The sequence below is a fragment of the Ambystoma mexicanum genome, chromosome 6p, assembly GCF_040938575.1.
Source record: "Ambystoma mexicanum isolate Mex_15411 chromosome 6p, UKY_AmexF1_1, whole genome shotgun sequence".
In the NCBI taxonomy this organism is placed as follows: domain Eukaryota; kingdom Metazoa; phylum Chordata; class Amphibia; order Caudata; family Ambystomatidae; genus Ambystoma; species Ambystoma mexicanum.
The window spans coordinates 495,460,292-495,477,556 of record NC_090935.1 but is presented as its reverse complement, the minus strand read 5'-3'; the positions used below and the strand labels follow the sequence as shown (position 1 = coordinate 495,477,556).

Genomic DNA, 17,265 nt, shown 5'->3' with positions numbered 1-17,265 from the left:
AGGACATTAATGAAACCTCAATTTATGGAAGAGGATAGCTCGATCAATGGAGTCAAAAGCTGCTTTAAAATCAATGTAGGCTAGATATAAGGCTTGATTTTTATCAGCATACTTAGATCTCAACATGTTTAAGACCATATGATTTGGGGATGTGCCCAAGCCCGCAACAAATCCCGTCTGAAAGGGATCTCTCAGGTTGTTTTGCTTGGTCCAGAGATTAAAGTCCCGTAGGATGATCCTCGTAAATATTTTAGCTGGCGCATCTAAGAGCGCTATGAGCCTGTAACTAGATGGTAAGGATCGATCACCCTTTTTGTAGATAGGGACTATTATTGAATGGTCCAACTAGAGGGTAAACACTGGGTCTCATTAATGATGGTGAAGATCTTATTCAGAATTTCTGCCCAAAAGTGTGGATGTTTAAACATTCGATTGGATAGACCATCTGGACCACAAGCACCAGAGTTGCTGACTTTGGTGATGTAAAATGTAATATCGTCTAAGTCGAAAGATAGATGAAGACTGCAGATCATGATCTGTTAAGGATTGTTTTCGAGGAGGACTGGCATATAGAGACGTGAAGTGGGCTGCCCACAATTGTTCAGATACGCAATTTGCTTGAGATATCAGATGGAGGCTGTTGGTGTTTTTGTTTATAAGCGACCATAACCCAGCTGCATTTTTGGCACAGGCAGACTGGAGTAACAGTTCACCATCCACCTGGTACATTTCAGCTTTAAGGGATTTCAGTGCATTTTTATGCCTGGTTTTAATAGTTCTTAACAAATCAGCTCTCAAAACTCTCAGCCCGAGCATGGCCCGAGGTTTTAGGGCCCGAGTATGGGTTTTGAGCTGGTGAACATTTGAGTTAAAAGCATGGAGCTTAGGACCAATCACTATTTTTATTTGATGGTCTACAAGGTTGAAAATGGTGCATTAGCGTAGAGTACTGCGTAATTTGTTTGTTAGAGAGATGGTCCAAAGCACCATTCAAGTCACTTAAGGATTGAGCTGGCCATCATAGTCGGTTTCCCCCATTGTTCAAGGTTAGATTTCCATGAAAACAAGACATAGGAATTTGTGTACATGGCCCAGGGTTCATCCATTCAGCAACAAGTTGATTATGATCACTGTTAGCATTAACGATTACCTTGAAGTTATCAATACAACCCAAAAAATCAGCATTTACAAAAATGTAATCAATTATGGAAGAACTCTTTCCTCTAGACCACGTGGAATTTGGAGGCGAGTCTGATGAAAAAGCTCCGTTAAGCATTACAAAATTATCATTTGAAATTAATGACAACCACTTGAATATTCTGTGCCGGTTAGTGGAGTGTGGTTGAAAGCAATTTAAATTTAAATCGCCCGCCAAAATAATGTTTCCAACTGATGGATCAAGAGCAACCAAATTCAGCAAATTAGTTAGGGCCTTAAGGAAGCAGTCATCAGAAATGCCAACCGCGTTCCAGTATACATTAATCAAGGCATAATTAATGTTGTGAATGGATAACCTGATCATTTGAAGAAACTCGTTGGGAGTGTGCCAGTGCTGAGCAGAAATACCAGAGCCCATTTTTATGGCTGTCAGAAGACCAGAGTTAGGACGACTTGAGATGTCACGCTGAGCAGGATTAAGAATTAAGATAGGATTGTCCCATAATGGGGCAGTCATCATCCAAGTTTCCTGAAACAATAAAATGTTGTGACACGCAAGAATATTATTGTCGTTATTAATCAAATGGGATAACCCTCTGGTGTTCCAGCTGACGAGAGAGATGGGTTGTATCACAGGTGCGGAGACTAGTTAATGTGATGGTGAAGTTGATTGTGGGTGCAAACCAAATGCTGAAGTGGCTTGAGGGGCGCATTGCTTGTCATGCGCACTATCACTTTTATGAGTAGATGAGGCATTTTCCTGACGAGCAAAGGCATTGAGTGAGTCAATTGATAATATAAAGCCAAGAGATTGGAGCCCAGACATAGTTTGCCATATAAGATTTTGTATGACTCTAGATTGAAGCCAAATTCTGATGGATGTTGTTTCTGTGGAATGAAGAATTCAATCAGAGTTATATCTTCTGAGCTAATATCTTCCAAGGATCGAATGTCTGAGAAGATGGTTAGAAGATAACTTCTGTTGAGGCTGTATTGTAAGGCCGGCAAAGGTTTACAGGCCAAGAGCAGTGAGAAATTTGCAGGTGGTTTGCCCATCAATTTCGATGACTTGTAATTTACTTTAGAGGTAGGGACAGTAAGTGGTTTAGGAGCAGCGTTAGGTAGCGAGGTCCTGGAATTTTCAGAATTCTGCAGCAGTTCAATCATCTCAGGAGTAATATGTGCTAGAATTTCATAAGGATCAGACACAGGAGCCACTTTGGGATGTGTGGGGGCAATCGCGGGTGTATTCACTACAGAGAGAGGTTGATTAGTAGAGGGCTTTGGGCGAGGCAAGTCACAAGTTGGAGCAACAACTGATGTAGTGGATATCGGCAGATCACAAGAAAAACTGGACATATACGCTTCAACGGCCAGTCTGATTTCCTGCCGATGAGATGCATCGGCTGTGGATTCTAGGGAAGAGGATGCGGCAGCGTTTGAGAACTTCGTTGGAGGGGCATTTAAATCAGGAACTACCTTAGATCCAGATTGGGGAGTTTGGATTGCACTCGTGACATCATGGTTTCTACTAGTTGATTTAAAGGTGCATACTCTTGTACAACAGGGCGGTAGGGCACATCAAACTTGACATTATTAGTTTTAGACTGTTTCTGTGAAAGGTACTTTTTTGCAATCGATCGTGCAGCTGCAAGTGAGTTCTTTTTTGCAAAATGTAAGTTTTTGATGAACAGTTTTGTTTTAGCAGTAGTACTCTTGGTGTTCTGTGGCAAATTTTTAGGTAATTTGGTTAAAGAAAAGAGATCTGTTCTCTGATGGTTTTTCGCAAAAATGGAATATGTCTGCACATTGGGGAAACCCTGCAGAGTTTGAGGGGGTTGCAAGGGACAAGGTTTTACAGTGCCCTTTGCTTCTGTATTAGTGGAGGCAGGAGCGACCGAGCGGGTTTGAGCAGCCTTTTTAGCCTTTTTCTGCTTTGCAGGGCGCTCATCAGGGCACTTATCGGCAAGAGGTTGTGAAAGGTCAACAACCTGTTTTATTGGCGCTTCATTTTGGTCACTATTCAAGCCTGTTTCAGGACACACAAATTCTACATTATCACCAATTGGGTGAATGGTGTGATCAAATTGGGGCAGACAATGTGTGTCAATATTTGACGTTTGCGTAGCCACCGCAGTAGTAATCGGCAATGACTCAATAGCCGAATGCTTGGCAGCAGAATTAAGTTTATTAGCGGATATTTTTTCTAGCAACGACATTTGAAATTGTAATTTGGCATCTAGGGAGTCGTATAGCTTTGTTATTGCAGTTAGAGAAACATGAAGGGCATCAAAAGCAAATTGGGTAATTGCCTGGTTGTTGTGTGCAGACCATGCCAGATTGCCAATAGGAGGACATTGTTGATCTTTGCCAGCCAAATTAAATTGCTGTTTTTTACACATGCATTCCCAGGACGGATCTGGTTCTTGGCTAGTAACCGTTGAGGTGATTGAGATGGGAACTACGTTGTCACGTGGGGGAATAGGTCTACGAGGCGTTGGGGCACAGAAAGAAATATTAGAAATGGAGGAACAACAACTTGAGAACATGATAGGGGATTGATTTCAACTGCGGAGAAAAGAAGGAGTTAGACATGTTAAGGTCGATGACAGCAACATCAGTAATGTGCGCAGACAAGGAGGCAAGTTTACACTCAAGTTCTGCAGTTGGAGGTACATTTGCAAGAATGCTGTTATCATTGATTGCATTAAGTCCGTTTAAATCTGTCTGTCAAACCACATGGCACAGCTGAGACACTTTTTGAGCTTATGTCAAGTTGGTTGATCGACAGTTGTTATTGGTGCCTCCCTAGAATTGGAGGTAACTTGCCGAGGTTGAATTCTCATTTCTTGCATTAGTAGAGCATGTTGAACGGGGCAATGATGATCCAGATGGTCATGTGCTTTGGGAGGCACAAGGGGCTGAGCAGTGCTCTCCTTGCAAAATTTGCGGATGTCCGAGGAATTCGCTTTCCCAAGCGTTAAATTTACTCCCCTTTTGACGCTGAGAGACTTCGGGGTAGAGGCAGATATGGTGGACTTCACTTTTGTAGTCTTAGGTGTCAACGCCTCTAGGCCAATTTGTAAAGTTTTTGGCATGCCGGATTTTAAGGTATTCATCATAGATCGAGAACAAGTAAAAATAAGTGACACGAAGGCTAAAAAATAGTAATTTCTTGAAAGAATATCAGGGATTGGCGTGCTCTACTGACAGAAGCGGGGGCAAAAATTCAGGCCCACCACCCCAATGCCTGCGGCGAAACGGGACTTCAGGGGACTTGCTGGGTGCGCGCGCGCAGTCTCCCTTAAGTAGGTCCGCCTCTGACAAAATAGAGCAAAGCCTATACCAAAAGAAACAAAGCTGTTTTAGAAGGTTTAAAAGCTTATAACGTTGTCCGTGATTTATATTCACCTTCTGGAGGATGTAGTGACAAAATACCTTATGAAGACAAAACGAAGAACAGCAGCAGCAGTCTCTCCTGCGGCAAAGCGGGACTTCAGGGGACTTGCTGGGTGCACGCGTGCAGGTGCGCGCGCAGTCTCCCTTAAGTAGGTCCGCCTCTGACAAAATAGAGCAGAGCCTTCTGTAGGATGTAGTGACAAAATCCCTTATTAAGACAAAACAAAGAACAGCAGCAGCAGAGTCTCCCGCGGCAAAGCAGGACTTCAGGGGACTTGCTGGGTGTGCACGCACAGGTGCGCGCGCAGTCTCCCTTAAGTAGGTCCGCCTTTGACAAAATAGAGCAAAGCCTTCTGGAGGATGTAGCGACAAAATCCCTTATGAAGACAAAACGAAGAACAGCAGCAGCAGTGTCTCCCGCGGCAAAGCAGGACTTCAGGGGACTTGCTGGGTGCACCTTATTTACCCTGATTCCAATTACCTGGTATTTGGAAAATATGTATCCAATAAATACTCTATTGCCCACTGTTGATGTTCCCACTATGACCGCCGCACACGTGCTTTCTTACACTCTCCCCCCACAAGATGTAAACACAGAAAAGGTTATGATAAAATACTCTGTTATTGATTATGAATATGACACATGCAATTTTTAACCAATCTAATTGTTGGGTGTGTTCGCATTTACCCCAGCATGGAGAAAGAGGAATGGGGTAGTATATACATCCTTTACCCCTGAGTACTGCTTTGTTATGCTGCACTAAGAGCTCTATTCTTTGGGAGATGGAATGATAGTGTCACTGGAAACTTTGATGGAACTAATATAAATTAATTTGAGAGATTGGCATTGACACCATTAGGGTGTTCTGTATTTACAAACAAGAGTAAAATGAACACTGCCTCGACCAGTCCCAATGATAAACTCTCTAGACCATACCAGTCGCTGATTACTTTTAAAATGGCTCCTGTAGGTAATAAGGACGCCATGCCTCCGTCCTACACTATTAACCATAGTCCACATTCTGTCCCATTTTGTCTGCAGAAAAAAGGTTCTCATCCAATGGGTACATTTACCAGATGTATGAATACTGCTGTGCTTGAAAATGAGGAAAAGCCACTATATATATATATATATATATATATATATATATATATATATATATATATATATATATATATATATATATATATATATATATATAGGAGGTCCTGTTTATTTTGTATGTGGGGATCAAGCCTATCCATGGTTACCTAGAAACTGGGAAGGTACCTGTTATTTAGGGATACTTTTACCTGTTGTATTTCTTGCTACAACCTCAGAAATAGAAAAAATATCCAGATCTCGGCCTCGACGAAATGATGCTACTTTGCAAATTTTCGGCACCATAGCCAAATCTTTTATACCTTTCTGGGGACAGGCTATAGATTCATGGAATATTAGAAGAATGTCCACAGTGTTAGAGAAAACAATTAATGAAACCACTGACATAATATACAACATGACATTAGAACAAAAACCAATTAGATTAGTTGCACTTCAGAATAGAATGGTTCTTGATATTATTTTGGCAGACAGTGGATGTGTCTGCAAATTAGTGGGATCAGCGTGCTGTGTTTTTGTAAGCGACTCCTCCCCTACGATATTAGAAGCAATCAAAAAATTACATGTTCTGTGTTCTGAAATTCATGTTCCCACAGGTGGATGGAATTTAAATTTGAGTGCATGGTTCTGAGAACTGTTAAGAACCTGGGGATGGAAATTGATCTCCATTTTAATTATGCTTCTTAGTTTCCTCATACTTTGCTGTTGTTGCATGCAATGTCTGCAGGCCATTTACTCCATAATCACAAATGAATGTATACAGACGATTAGTACCAAAATACAAAAACCCAAACAGACTATGATAAATAATGGCCTCGAACAAGAAAATGAAATAATCAAAGAGTTTATGGCAATTAATATTTCTGATCATAATTATGATAGTGACTTGATTAGTTCAGAAAGTGACACTTGGTCCGATGAGGATGCCATGTACGATTGAGGCTACTGGCTCAAGGCCAAAAGGAGGGTTTGTGAAACTCTAATGCAATCGCACAACCCGAATGGTATGTTTTTTATGTTGGCCATAAGCAAATTGCATCATGTGACAAACATTGCAAACCATGATAACCTGAATGTGACCATTGGGAGTCCATTTTGTAATTACCCGCCATTTTCTTTTCTGAACGCTTTTGCAAATATATTCTGTGCTTCAGGTCTACACACGGTGCAAGGCCACAGCTTGAACTTTGAATGCTAAACGTAGGCAGGAATGTGAAACCCTGCAGAAATACATTGTGTTTCTTAGTCTGCAAAGCCTTGAAGCTGTGCATAAGCAGCGGCTAATCAGCAACCCAGGTGCCAGCCTAACTTTCAAACTCTGTTGTAGAGAGCAGTTAAATAAGAATTATATGCGACTAACGGTGCTCCTCCATGAAAAATGGCATTTTCTCTGCTTCAGAACTGTCTGACCCTTAACCCATGAGCGCAGCGAATAGATACATTGTTTAAATGTCTCCCTGCTAGAACATGATATGCTTTCCTGTGCCAGTGCCCCGTGTTCCCCAAAACAGTAAGCAGTCTCTCCAGCGTCGGCTAGAAATACTGAATGTTTAGACTGAATGAAGTTACGTGCATAACTGTCAATTACTGAACCCTACCTTGTATGTCATGCATATGGCCAGACCGATTAATGCTGTACAATGATGATGTGTTATGTATATATATTACTGCTTAATCGAAGACTCGCTCTCTCCTCTCACAGTGTTTGTGAGCACACGTTGTGAGGTGTTGAGACCCGGTCGGCCGACTGAAATACTCTGAAAATAATCCAGACTTGTTAGGGAAACGAACCTTACAACTGGCGTGTCATTAGTATATCATTATTGTGCCTTTATTCCAAATATGGTCTTAAAGCACTTATCCCACTGCATCTTTGTCTTCTGGCCTGGCTTTTGTGATTACGAAAAGCCGTTTAACTCCTGCAGCTCTTCTTAAAGCCATTACCGGAAATAAAATAGCATTCGATATTAAAGTTGCAATACTGGTTGCACATCTGTTATTTTTGATCTTTGAGAACAGCAATTCAGTGAAAAATGTTGGAAAATGCGGATGTTGTAAGTGACCAACTTCAGCCAAGCACACAAATGATGAGGTTAAAATGCTCGGCCACAGTCTAGCCATGCAATGTCTCTATCCCAACCATGGCATCATATATGAATGTGGTACATTTTGTAGGGTTTCACTCAGGTGCTTTACAGTTGGGTACACATTCATATAATGGTTTACGAAGGTCACACACCACTAGCCTGCAAAAGGCGGGATCTTGTTTTCAATGTGAATGCCATCAGATCGATTTTCAGGCCTTTCACTCGCAGCTCACTTCTCCCAATGTGACCATAGTGTTACCAAGTACATGGAATTCGGCATGGCTGCAGTGATGAGCAAAGGCTTCTGTGCACTGTGGACAGTATCTTCTGCACTAGGGAAGAACGCAGAATCCACATACCTGCATAGGACATGGGCTATCACTGGCCAGTTCGGAGTGGATGAGAAAGTAAGGGGCTTCTGTGTGCTAGGCCTGAGCTATCTCAACAATGCCATTCACAAACTTGTGAAAAGGTTAGATTCCCTCTAGGGTTCTATTTTCTTTTGCCGTCAGGTTTTTTCATATATCATTTTTTACAAAAAAATTACATTAAAAAAACTCACCGTATTTTTTTTTATATTTGAGGATTCCCCCTAAACCCCCCCCCAGCCCTCTCTTCCTTATTATGGTATCCTTATCCCAAACCCCCCCCCTAACCCTTCTATCCCGCCTATATTTTTAGATGTAATTATTTTATAAAAAATGACATTAAAAAAAAACTGCCGGCAAAACAACTGTATAACCCCTCTAGTGCTTAAAGTAGAGATTGATACATAAACTGCTGGCTGAATGAACTTCACTCAGCCGGTGCCAACGATATGATATGCACGTCCATTTGGTATTTAAAGTTAATTGCGGTTAGCAGTGATGACAAAAAATGCCTGCCAGACCACATTTCTGTTGTGTAATAGCTTCATTAAAAAAACAATCAGAATCAAAGATCTGCTAAGATTTTAAAAAAAAAACACATGCACACCCTGTGATACGTTTCTAATCCTCCCAAAACAATTCCTTTTTGCAAATGCACATTAAAACTGGCTGTACAAGGTATGCAGTGAAAATCGTGGCAAAAATGTCGCCTGTAAAAAAAAAAAAAAAAAAAACGCTGCAAAAATGCAGTGCTTTCAACCGTTAAAGGTGTACCCAATTACACCATTTAAGGGAAGCAGGGGTTACGGCGGTGTCCCCCTTAAATAGTAGTGTCCCCTGAATCCTTTACATGGATTGCGGCGGCAAAACCACTGCCTTGTTGCGCGATATTTTGTATCCACGGCCATTTTAACACATGGAACCCTGTAACACAAGGGTTGAGATCACAAGTGGGGCTGTCAGCCATTATGATTTTAGCCTCGTCATGTGAGTGTATATACTTGTAAAAACACAAGCTGTTTAAGTTTTGTGCTTGGGTTTGCAACCGTTTACACACGGTGGGGCATTTTTTAAAAACTTTTTGGCAGGCGGAATTGGGACACAGATTCTATCGTTTGCCACCGAATATAGTCCGCCTGCCCAAAATATATGCATTGACGACAACATCGGATTTTGACGCTGAAGTTCATACATACATTTCTACGACATCCCAGGTTGAAGCACAGGAATCCATCTCAAGTGGCACATGATTGGAGAAATGTACACCTGTTTGCACTACACGGTGCAAATAATGCATGAAGACCGGGTCTGCCCGTGTTTGCATGCTTTTAGCGCTACTTAGTGCAAAGGATAAACTACCATTGAGGGGACTGAAGTGCATGTGTAAATGTTGCTGATCTCCCCCATGCAATTAAAAATGTTTGTTAAATGCCCCCTCACCCATCTTAACACGATTGCACAATATATGCTACACATTATCAAAATACATAAGTCACACGGGTGTGGGGTTTCCTTTGATCAGCCAGGTCTAGCCAATTTCACTAATGGGGTTTACAGACGGTAAACGAACTCGGGGCTACAGTGACAATGTTGGGGAATTATTTACATCAATAAACTACAAAGGTCTCGTGCACCTCCCTCTGAATAGCAGAACGGGTGAGCAACTGGAACCCGCGCTGCATTGGATCACAAAAGTGCCAAGGACGTCCTTTTTGAATAGACTTGCATAATAGCCTGGCAGTTGTTAAGGGGTTAAGTGATGTATGCTCGGGATGAGTTACCAAACCAAAAAAGACGCTATCGGAAGGCAAGTTAACTCAGCAGCGGGTACCCCACCCAACACCTTTATCATACCAATGGGCGGTGAAGGTAAGGCAGTAAAAACAATCTTCTGTGCTTGCAATGTTACATCCCAATGAGAGTATCAAGAAAGAGTGGCATGCCAGTACCGGGATACATCGACACAACTGCTCCTCTAGGCACAACTCCTTCGGAAATGAAGACTCCCGTGCCAGCAGCGGCCAGAGTGCTGGGACCTTCCAGAAGACTGAATCCCAGATCCTTGCAGAGCGTGTCCGCTGGCTGTAGCACGCTTCCGCTTGGATGATTGGAGGAAGCACTCTCAGTCGCAGCCAACAACTCTTCATATTTTAATTTAACATCCTCTGGCAGAAAAGGAACCAGGTCCCTTTGGCTTTGGAAATCGTACATGAACAAAGACCGAAAGACTTTTAACAGAGTGGCCAAGACGTCTTCATCCGAAGTGATCTTGTCTTTGGAAACCTCTGACACAAAGCGCATTGTCCTGCCAAAAAAAGGGAAACCATGTTAGTGTGCTAATCGACTGAACCAATTAGTGCCACTGGCAAGAGCCTAAACATGGTGCCCGTTAGGCCTACATATGAAAATACTAAAAGTCCCACTAGTTAGGATGAAGACGTCATGCATGGCCTCTTCAGTGGGAAGGCACCCACTCAGGCAGGGGTGTTGCTAGGTCTGGAAAAGATCCGGGGCTACACTAATGTCGGGACTGTCGGGATTCGGGGATAGCTAGCCTTTTGCTTGTAGACCCTGAGATTCTATCCGGGGCTACAACCAAAATACCTGGGGCTATAGCCCATAAACCCACCCCCCCCCCCCCCAAGCAACGCCTCTGCACTCAGGATTTTGATTTGCACTGTGCACCTGACAAACCTAAACGTATTTGGGCGCAGATGGATCCACAAAGTCATCAAGAGAAACGGGAGAACCAAAATACAAATCCGAGCAATAATCAGAAAAACCAGGGCTGTCAACATACCAGAACTCCAAACTGGGTTCATTTATACTGAACGACTTAAGTGCCCTGATTTCCACTGGCAATCTACTTTATACTCTGGTCCGAAGACTGAGAATCCCCGGTCACCCCTACACACACAGGACAACAGTGGCATTCTCAGTAACAATTTGTGCACAGATCAAAGCAATCGAGTCGGGCAATATCTGTGAATTCTTTCTGCCAGGTAGGCCAGAGCCAAGTTATTCAAGCATTTAAATATGAGACGGAGAACTTTAAAGTAGATTCTGTCCCTCACAGACAGCCAATGTAGGGATCGATAGGATCCCAAAACGTGTGCAGATTTCTTTGCTCTCACCACCAGTCTTACTGCTGCATTTTGTGCCACTGATCGGCATTGACATTGTTTAGCAGAAATCCCTACAAGTAAGCTATTACAGTAGTCAAGTTGGGAGTTGACCAATACTCCGACCACTGCTGCCTGCTTATCTCAAGGCACATAAGGAATGACCTGACGTAAAAGACGCAAATTATAAAAAAATGCCTGCGCCTTAGCACTCACCTGAGCCACAGGAGGGTCTGCAATTACGCTTCAGCCCACTGTGAAGTATCCATTTGCATATCTGTCCATGTGCATATCTGTCTGGTGCCAGATACAAGGACAATCCAGCACCAACATGCTAGGTAATTCTCCCCTGAACAAGAGTACCAACAGCGACACCAGTCAAACATTTCTGCCTTGCTGGGCATCATCAGTGAGGTTGAGTGTGTGCATAGAATTTGTGGTAATTCCTGTACGGATATTCTGGAATCTTTAGAACTTACGAGGGAGGTACCGTTGACATATTTAGAGTTCAAAGGGGAGATTAAAGAACATGTCCTGGACTAGATCCTAGATTTTAATGTCATTTTACAGAAAATAAATAGTCAAAGGAGCATCTCAAAGTGTTACCAGATTGCTGCAGCTGGCCTCGGTATATAGCACCCTTCCCCCGTTAAACCCCAAGATGGCATTATATGAAATTTAAATGTAATCTTTTGGAGTCAAATGAAGTGTTGGGCAGCTGCATGCATGAAAAGAACTAGAGCAGCAAGGGAATGCAGGCTTTCTGAGGAAGAATCATAAAGCGACACTGAACGTCATCCATCCATGGATTGCTAGAGCTGAAATCTCACACGCTCAATGCACAGGAGTAAATATCTAAGCGACACGGAAGTGTGAAATCAAAGCAATTCTGGGCATTAGCCCTCCCAGAGTGTGGGAGGCCTGCAATTTTGTAGGTTTATCACAACCAGTCTGAAACAAGGGGAGGATGGTAATAAAGAAAATAAAGGGGGATACAGCTTCATCTGAGCAGGAGACAAGTGTTGTTATCAATGCAATGCTAATACGGCACCCGAATCGGTGTGTATTACATTGCCTGAAAGAGAATACAATATACATCTAACTGTACTTGTGCATATTTAATAGGAATTAATTTTGATGGGGATTAATTAAATGTTCTTTTTATAGCCATTTATTTTATCTCAATGTTGGATGTTGCATGAGTACATCCTAATTGTAACTTTGTATTGATCAGTGTCAAAGGGTTTATATATAAACAGAAATTTTATGTAAGGGAATAAGGGAGGGGAGCATCTGAGTGCGCCGAAGGGACGGAATTGGAGACGGCTATGGGGACTGTAGAAGGGTGGAGGGCACACAGCCTACATTTATAAACCTGGCGAGACAACATGACCAGCCACAGTTGTCACAGAAGCATGAACCTCAGTGTCATCAAATCTCTAGGGTAGCACTAATGTCCAGGTAAAGCCATTGCAGGCCTGGGTACAGTCTAATATAGCTTAGGTGTGGACTTCCATGACCCGGTACTGCCAATGTGGGCCAGGTGAGCAAAACATTTGTCACAAACTTTCTATAGTATTCTGTGGAGTGGTGAACATACATGCAGACTCCAGGTAAGGGTGTAAAGAAGTGCCTCCTTTATTGTTTCAAGTGCAGGACAGGCAATACAGATACAAGCAGAGCTGGACTGGGAACTAAAAGAGGCCCTGGAAATAGTTACTGGGGACCAAAAGAGGCCCTTGAAATAAAGTTCAAAGTGGCCCTATATGACACATTTTCAGCAAGCCCAATGCTTTTCCTATGAGAACATTTGGAAATACCACAGAAAAAAGGCCCAGGGTGCAGAGGCCCACCGGGAAATCTCCAGCGTTCCCTAAAGGCCAGTCCACCCCTGGATACAAGATGGATGTAGAGGGGCAGCCGGCACCACCACCCAGGCAGCTCCTCCCAAATCAGCACCAACGGCGCAACTGCTTAGAATGGAACACAGCTAAACTCTGCCCTTACAATCTGACCTGTCATAGGGTTCCACAGTATCACAAGTATGAAGTCACAGGATGGTGACAACAAGACACCTCAACACAACTTCCCCTTTAGGAAAACACAGGGACAATCCCCACATGCATGGCTAACCTATCATATAACAAGATATAACAATGCTTAGAAATATAACAATGCTCAGAAACAACACGTGCACAGCGAATTTGGTACAAGGCATTCTTAACGATAACACACACCCTAAATACCTGTGAGAGCCAAGAGTGGGATGGCCGGGTATGTTGCACACACAATGCTTGCAGCACATCCGTAATAACACTACCACACTTAAGAGAATGGTGAGGGTGTACAATAAGGAGTATGGGCTGAGCACAGGGTAAATGTGTACAGAGACTACCCCACAGGGATAAGACTGCTGCACAAACCCATCCCCCCTAGGGTTAACATAATTGCTACCCAGCAAATGTGGCAGGAAGCGCAACTAATAACTAACAGGAAACTAGCACAATGAACAAGGGTGCCAGAAGGACCCGGAACAAAAGTGGGAAACAACCTCAACCCCACTCCGGCATTAACACAACTTCACCCAAGGCCAGCAGGGGTGGAAAAGGCACTAAAGGACAGAAGCCCAGGAGGGCAAAACAATGGAATACATGGAAGGCTTGGGAGTGGGAAAAAACACAATGAGGTAGCAACCCAAACTAACCACCACCTAGAAGCATGGAAGCCCCTTGGAGACAAGTGGAACCCGAAGATCACCACTTCCTTGCGAGGAGGAACCAGCGGGTCATCAACCAAAACAGAACCCGTAGGTCAGTATTCCCCCTGCTATGCAGAACCGGAAAAAAGTCACTCATTTTCATTCAGAAGATACGATGGGCCAAGGAAGAGCCAGAAGGAACTTCCCAAGCTTGAACAATGTTCACTGAAGCACACAGCCCAACAGCCCCCACCTAGGGCGCATAGCCAGTTTCCCCAGACACAACAAAAAGGCAGATATTGAGCCAAAGAGAAATCCAGAGGACCTCCAAGGCATGGGGAGGATGGGACACACTCCCCAACAGTCGCCACACACGACACCCTGCCAATTCTGCTTACTAATACCCATGGCATGGCCAAAACCACTACACCCACCATGGCAGCAAGACACAAAACACTGCCCCCAAACTCCTACCAGGGTGAGGCTTAGAGGAGGCTAGAAACACCAAAACCCTGCAAAGAGGATGGTGAACACCACAACACACCACCAGCAAATTAAAACACTGCCCCATAACCTCAACCAGGGTGAGGCTTCACGGAGACGAGCAGTGCAAAAACCTGAAATGCAGGCGATGAACAACAACGCACTGAAGGAAGGCATGGTATCAAACAGTAAGACAGACACAAGTGATCACAGTTCAAGGGTTGAACTTCAATTGGGTTTGAGAAATGCCTATCGAATCATAAATCTAAAGATGGGAGCAAGCTACAACGACCATCAAATAATAATAATGCAGGCATAGTGTGGTGTCTTGTCAAAATAAAAGGGCCTATACTAATAAACCTATTGCCAATACTTACTTCTAAATACAAATAGTGTGCGAAACAATGTTATACAAAGGAAAAGTGGTCAAGGAATGATATGTCAGGATATTCAAGCCTTTGGACTTCCTTCCCCACATTTTCAGCACGGGATAAGGCGGCACACTCGAGCTTAGCACAGTCTCTGGCTTCTCTAGCACAGGTATGCAGTTCAAATCTCAGTATCTAGGCCTTCTATATCAAAGTCTCTTTGCCATTCACAGCCTCTTACTTCAGAGGGCCTGATGCGACAAACAAACATACAAAAGTTTCATTCTTCTCAGGATTGTCATGTATAACTTCTTGGGTGATTTTCGATTCACTCCAGTCCCCCCTCCGCCGGCCTCAGACCCACTTTAACACAAAGCTTTCAATTGATCTCCCTCTGTCGGGCTTGGACCGAATTCATGTACTTTTCAAAACGTTCTCTACTTCATTGAAATCGAAGACTTTCGACTGTGTGGGATTTGACTTGACCCGTCTCAGGACCACTTTGATTCACATTTATTCATTTGATCGCCCTCTGTTGGGCTCGGACCACATTCATGTACTTTTCCAAATTGTTCAAGACTTTATACTGTATGTAGGATTTGACCCATCGCAGGACCACTTCTGGGTACCTTACTGAGACCTTCGATTGAGCACCCATGTGGTGCCGGAACACTGTCAAAGGTCTTGTAGCTTGCTTTAAAGTTCAATCACTCATCAGCAGTTTAACTTAATTTGTGTCTCTTACCACACACGTTTGAACAATGTTCATTCCCATACAATGTTGCTGTTTGCAACCTTAGCTTCAACACAGTCTGGTCTTGTATCAGTCTCCCCGGGTGATCCTACCGCACTGGTCCACTCCCAGGAACTGGATCCAAAAGCGATGGCCGTGTTCTGACCACCTGGATGACAGATCCCCTGAGACTAGCGGGTGAGACACCTAATTTCTCACAGCAAAATAAGGCGCTGCTTCCAAACCCCAACCAGGGTGAGGCTTAGCGGAGGCGAGTGATGCAAGGAAATAATAAATACCCTCTTCAAGTCCAACCAGGGTGGAGTCCCTTAGAAATCTGGTATGGAAATGTGAGGCTTGCACAGAAAAAAAACTGTCACCATTCTAGACCCCAACCAGGGTGGGACTCCTATAATGCAGACCCAAGTGGGATATATCCCACATACCAACAATACTACATTGGCAACCTGCCAAGCCCCAACCAGAGTGGGACCCCTAAGGAGGAAAGCAAAATGGGAGTACTCCCACTACAAACATGGCCAGGTCCTTGGAAGCCGTCAATATGAAAATATGAAAATCAATAACAACTCCAACCACAACTGGTTATGGCCACGCATGCCCAACAGAGCATAGCTGGAAAAGGGAGGGTTTAGATCCCTAATGTGTCACTGGGCAACACCAACAAAACAAAAGGTGCTATAAGAGGATAGCTGACTTTAGTTCCCATCTGCCTCTAAGGCAGTAGCTTTGCTAAGCTATCCCTAACATGGGAAGAGATTGAGCAATAAGGCACACAACTTGGGGAAACAACATCCCAACACGACATTATGTCGAACACAACACATGCAAGAGGAAACCTGGGCATGCAATACGAGCAGACTCCAGCTAAGGGTGTAAAGGCAGTGCCTCCTTTATTGTATCAAGTGCAGGACAGGCAATACAGATACAAGATGGATGTAGAGGGGCAGCTTGCACCACCACCCAGGCAGGTCCCCCCAACTCGGCACCAACGGCTCAACTGCCTTGAATGAAACACAGCTAAACTCTGCCCTTACATTCTGACCTGTCATAGGGTTCCAAAGCATCACAAGTATGAGGTCATACGTTGGTGAGAACAAGACACCTCAACACATTCTTATTTAATTATTTTAATTGAATTTATAGAGCACTTTCACCAACGTGCTGTACATAAATAGAATACATTGTTACAATAATTAGAAAAAGTTACAAAATTAATAAGGCATGAAGAACAACTTCATTCAAAAGAAGTGATAGCTCTGTTTTAAGAGCAGAATGGAAAATAGCCAACGCAGGAGAAGAATAAAGAGCGATAGGAAGGCCATTCCAAAGTTTAGGAACTAAGAGGGCAAATGAGCAGAAACAATACTGTGCAGACATGAATGAGATGGTACATAAGCAAACCAATGAAGAGAGACAATGGGGAGTGAGACCATGAATGCATGTATGTAGAGTACCCAAATAACACAACTGGAGACAAACAGGAAAAGGAAGCTAATGAAGTGAATCGACAGCTGGACCAAGACTAGAACAGGGAGGAAGAGAGCAAAGCACAGGAACGGCAGAATAAAAAATAGAATGCAGACAACCAAGTACATAGACAGGCAGGCCTACAAGAGGAAAAGGCGGGCAATAGTTGAGACGTGAAAAACATGCTGAGAATAAGAGTTCTGTTACCAGAAAAGGTAAGATAATGTCAACATTCTACAACTATTGTAAAGCTGGAGCA

At 43.4% G+C, this 17,265-nt stretch overlaps 1 protein-coding gene across 10 annotated transcripts in view; it reads right to left on the bottom strand.

Moving 5' to 3' along the window:
* SETD9 (SET domain containing 9) overlaps positions 1 to 17,265 on the bottom strand; it is a 240,609-nt gene that overhangs the window by 132,763 nt on the left and 90,581 nt on the right. For 8 of the 10 annotated variants that reach the window (XM_069627299.1, XM_069627304.1, XM_069627302.1 and 5 more), the window contains one exon: positions 10,064 to 10,419. The exons of the other annotated variants lie outside the window; for them this stretch is intronic. In XM_069627299.1, the coding sequence (XP_069483400.1) occupies positions 10,064 to 10,419 (356 nt within the window). The remainder of the gene's footprint in view (positions 1 to 10,063; positions 10,420 to 17,265) is intronic. 10 annotated transcript variants of the gene reach the window in all.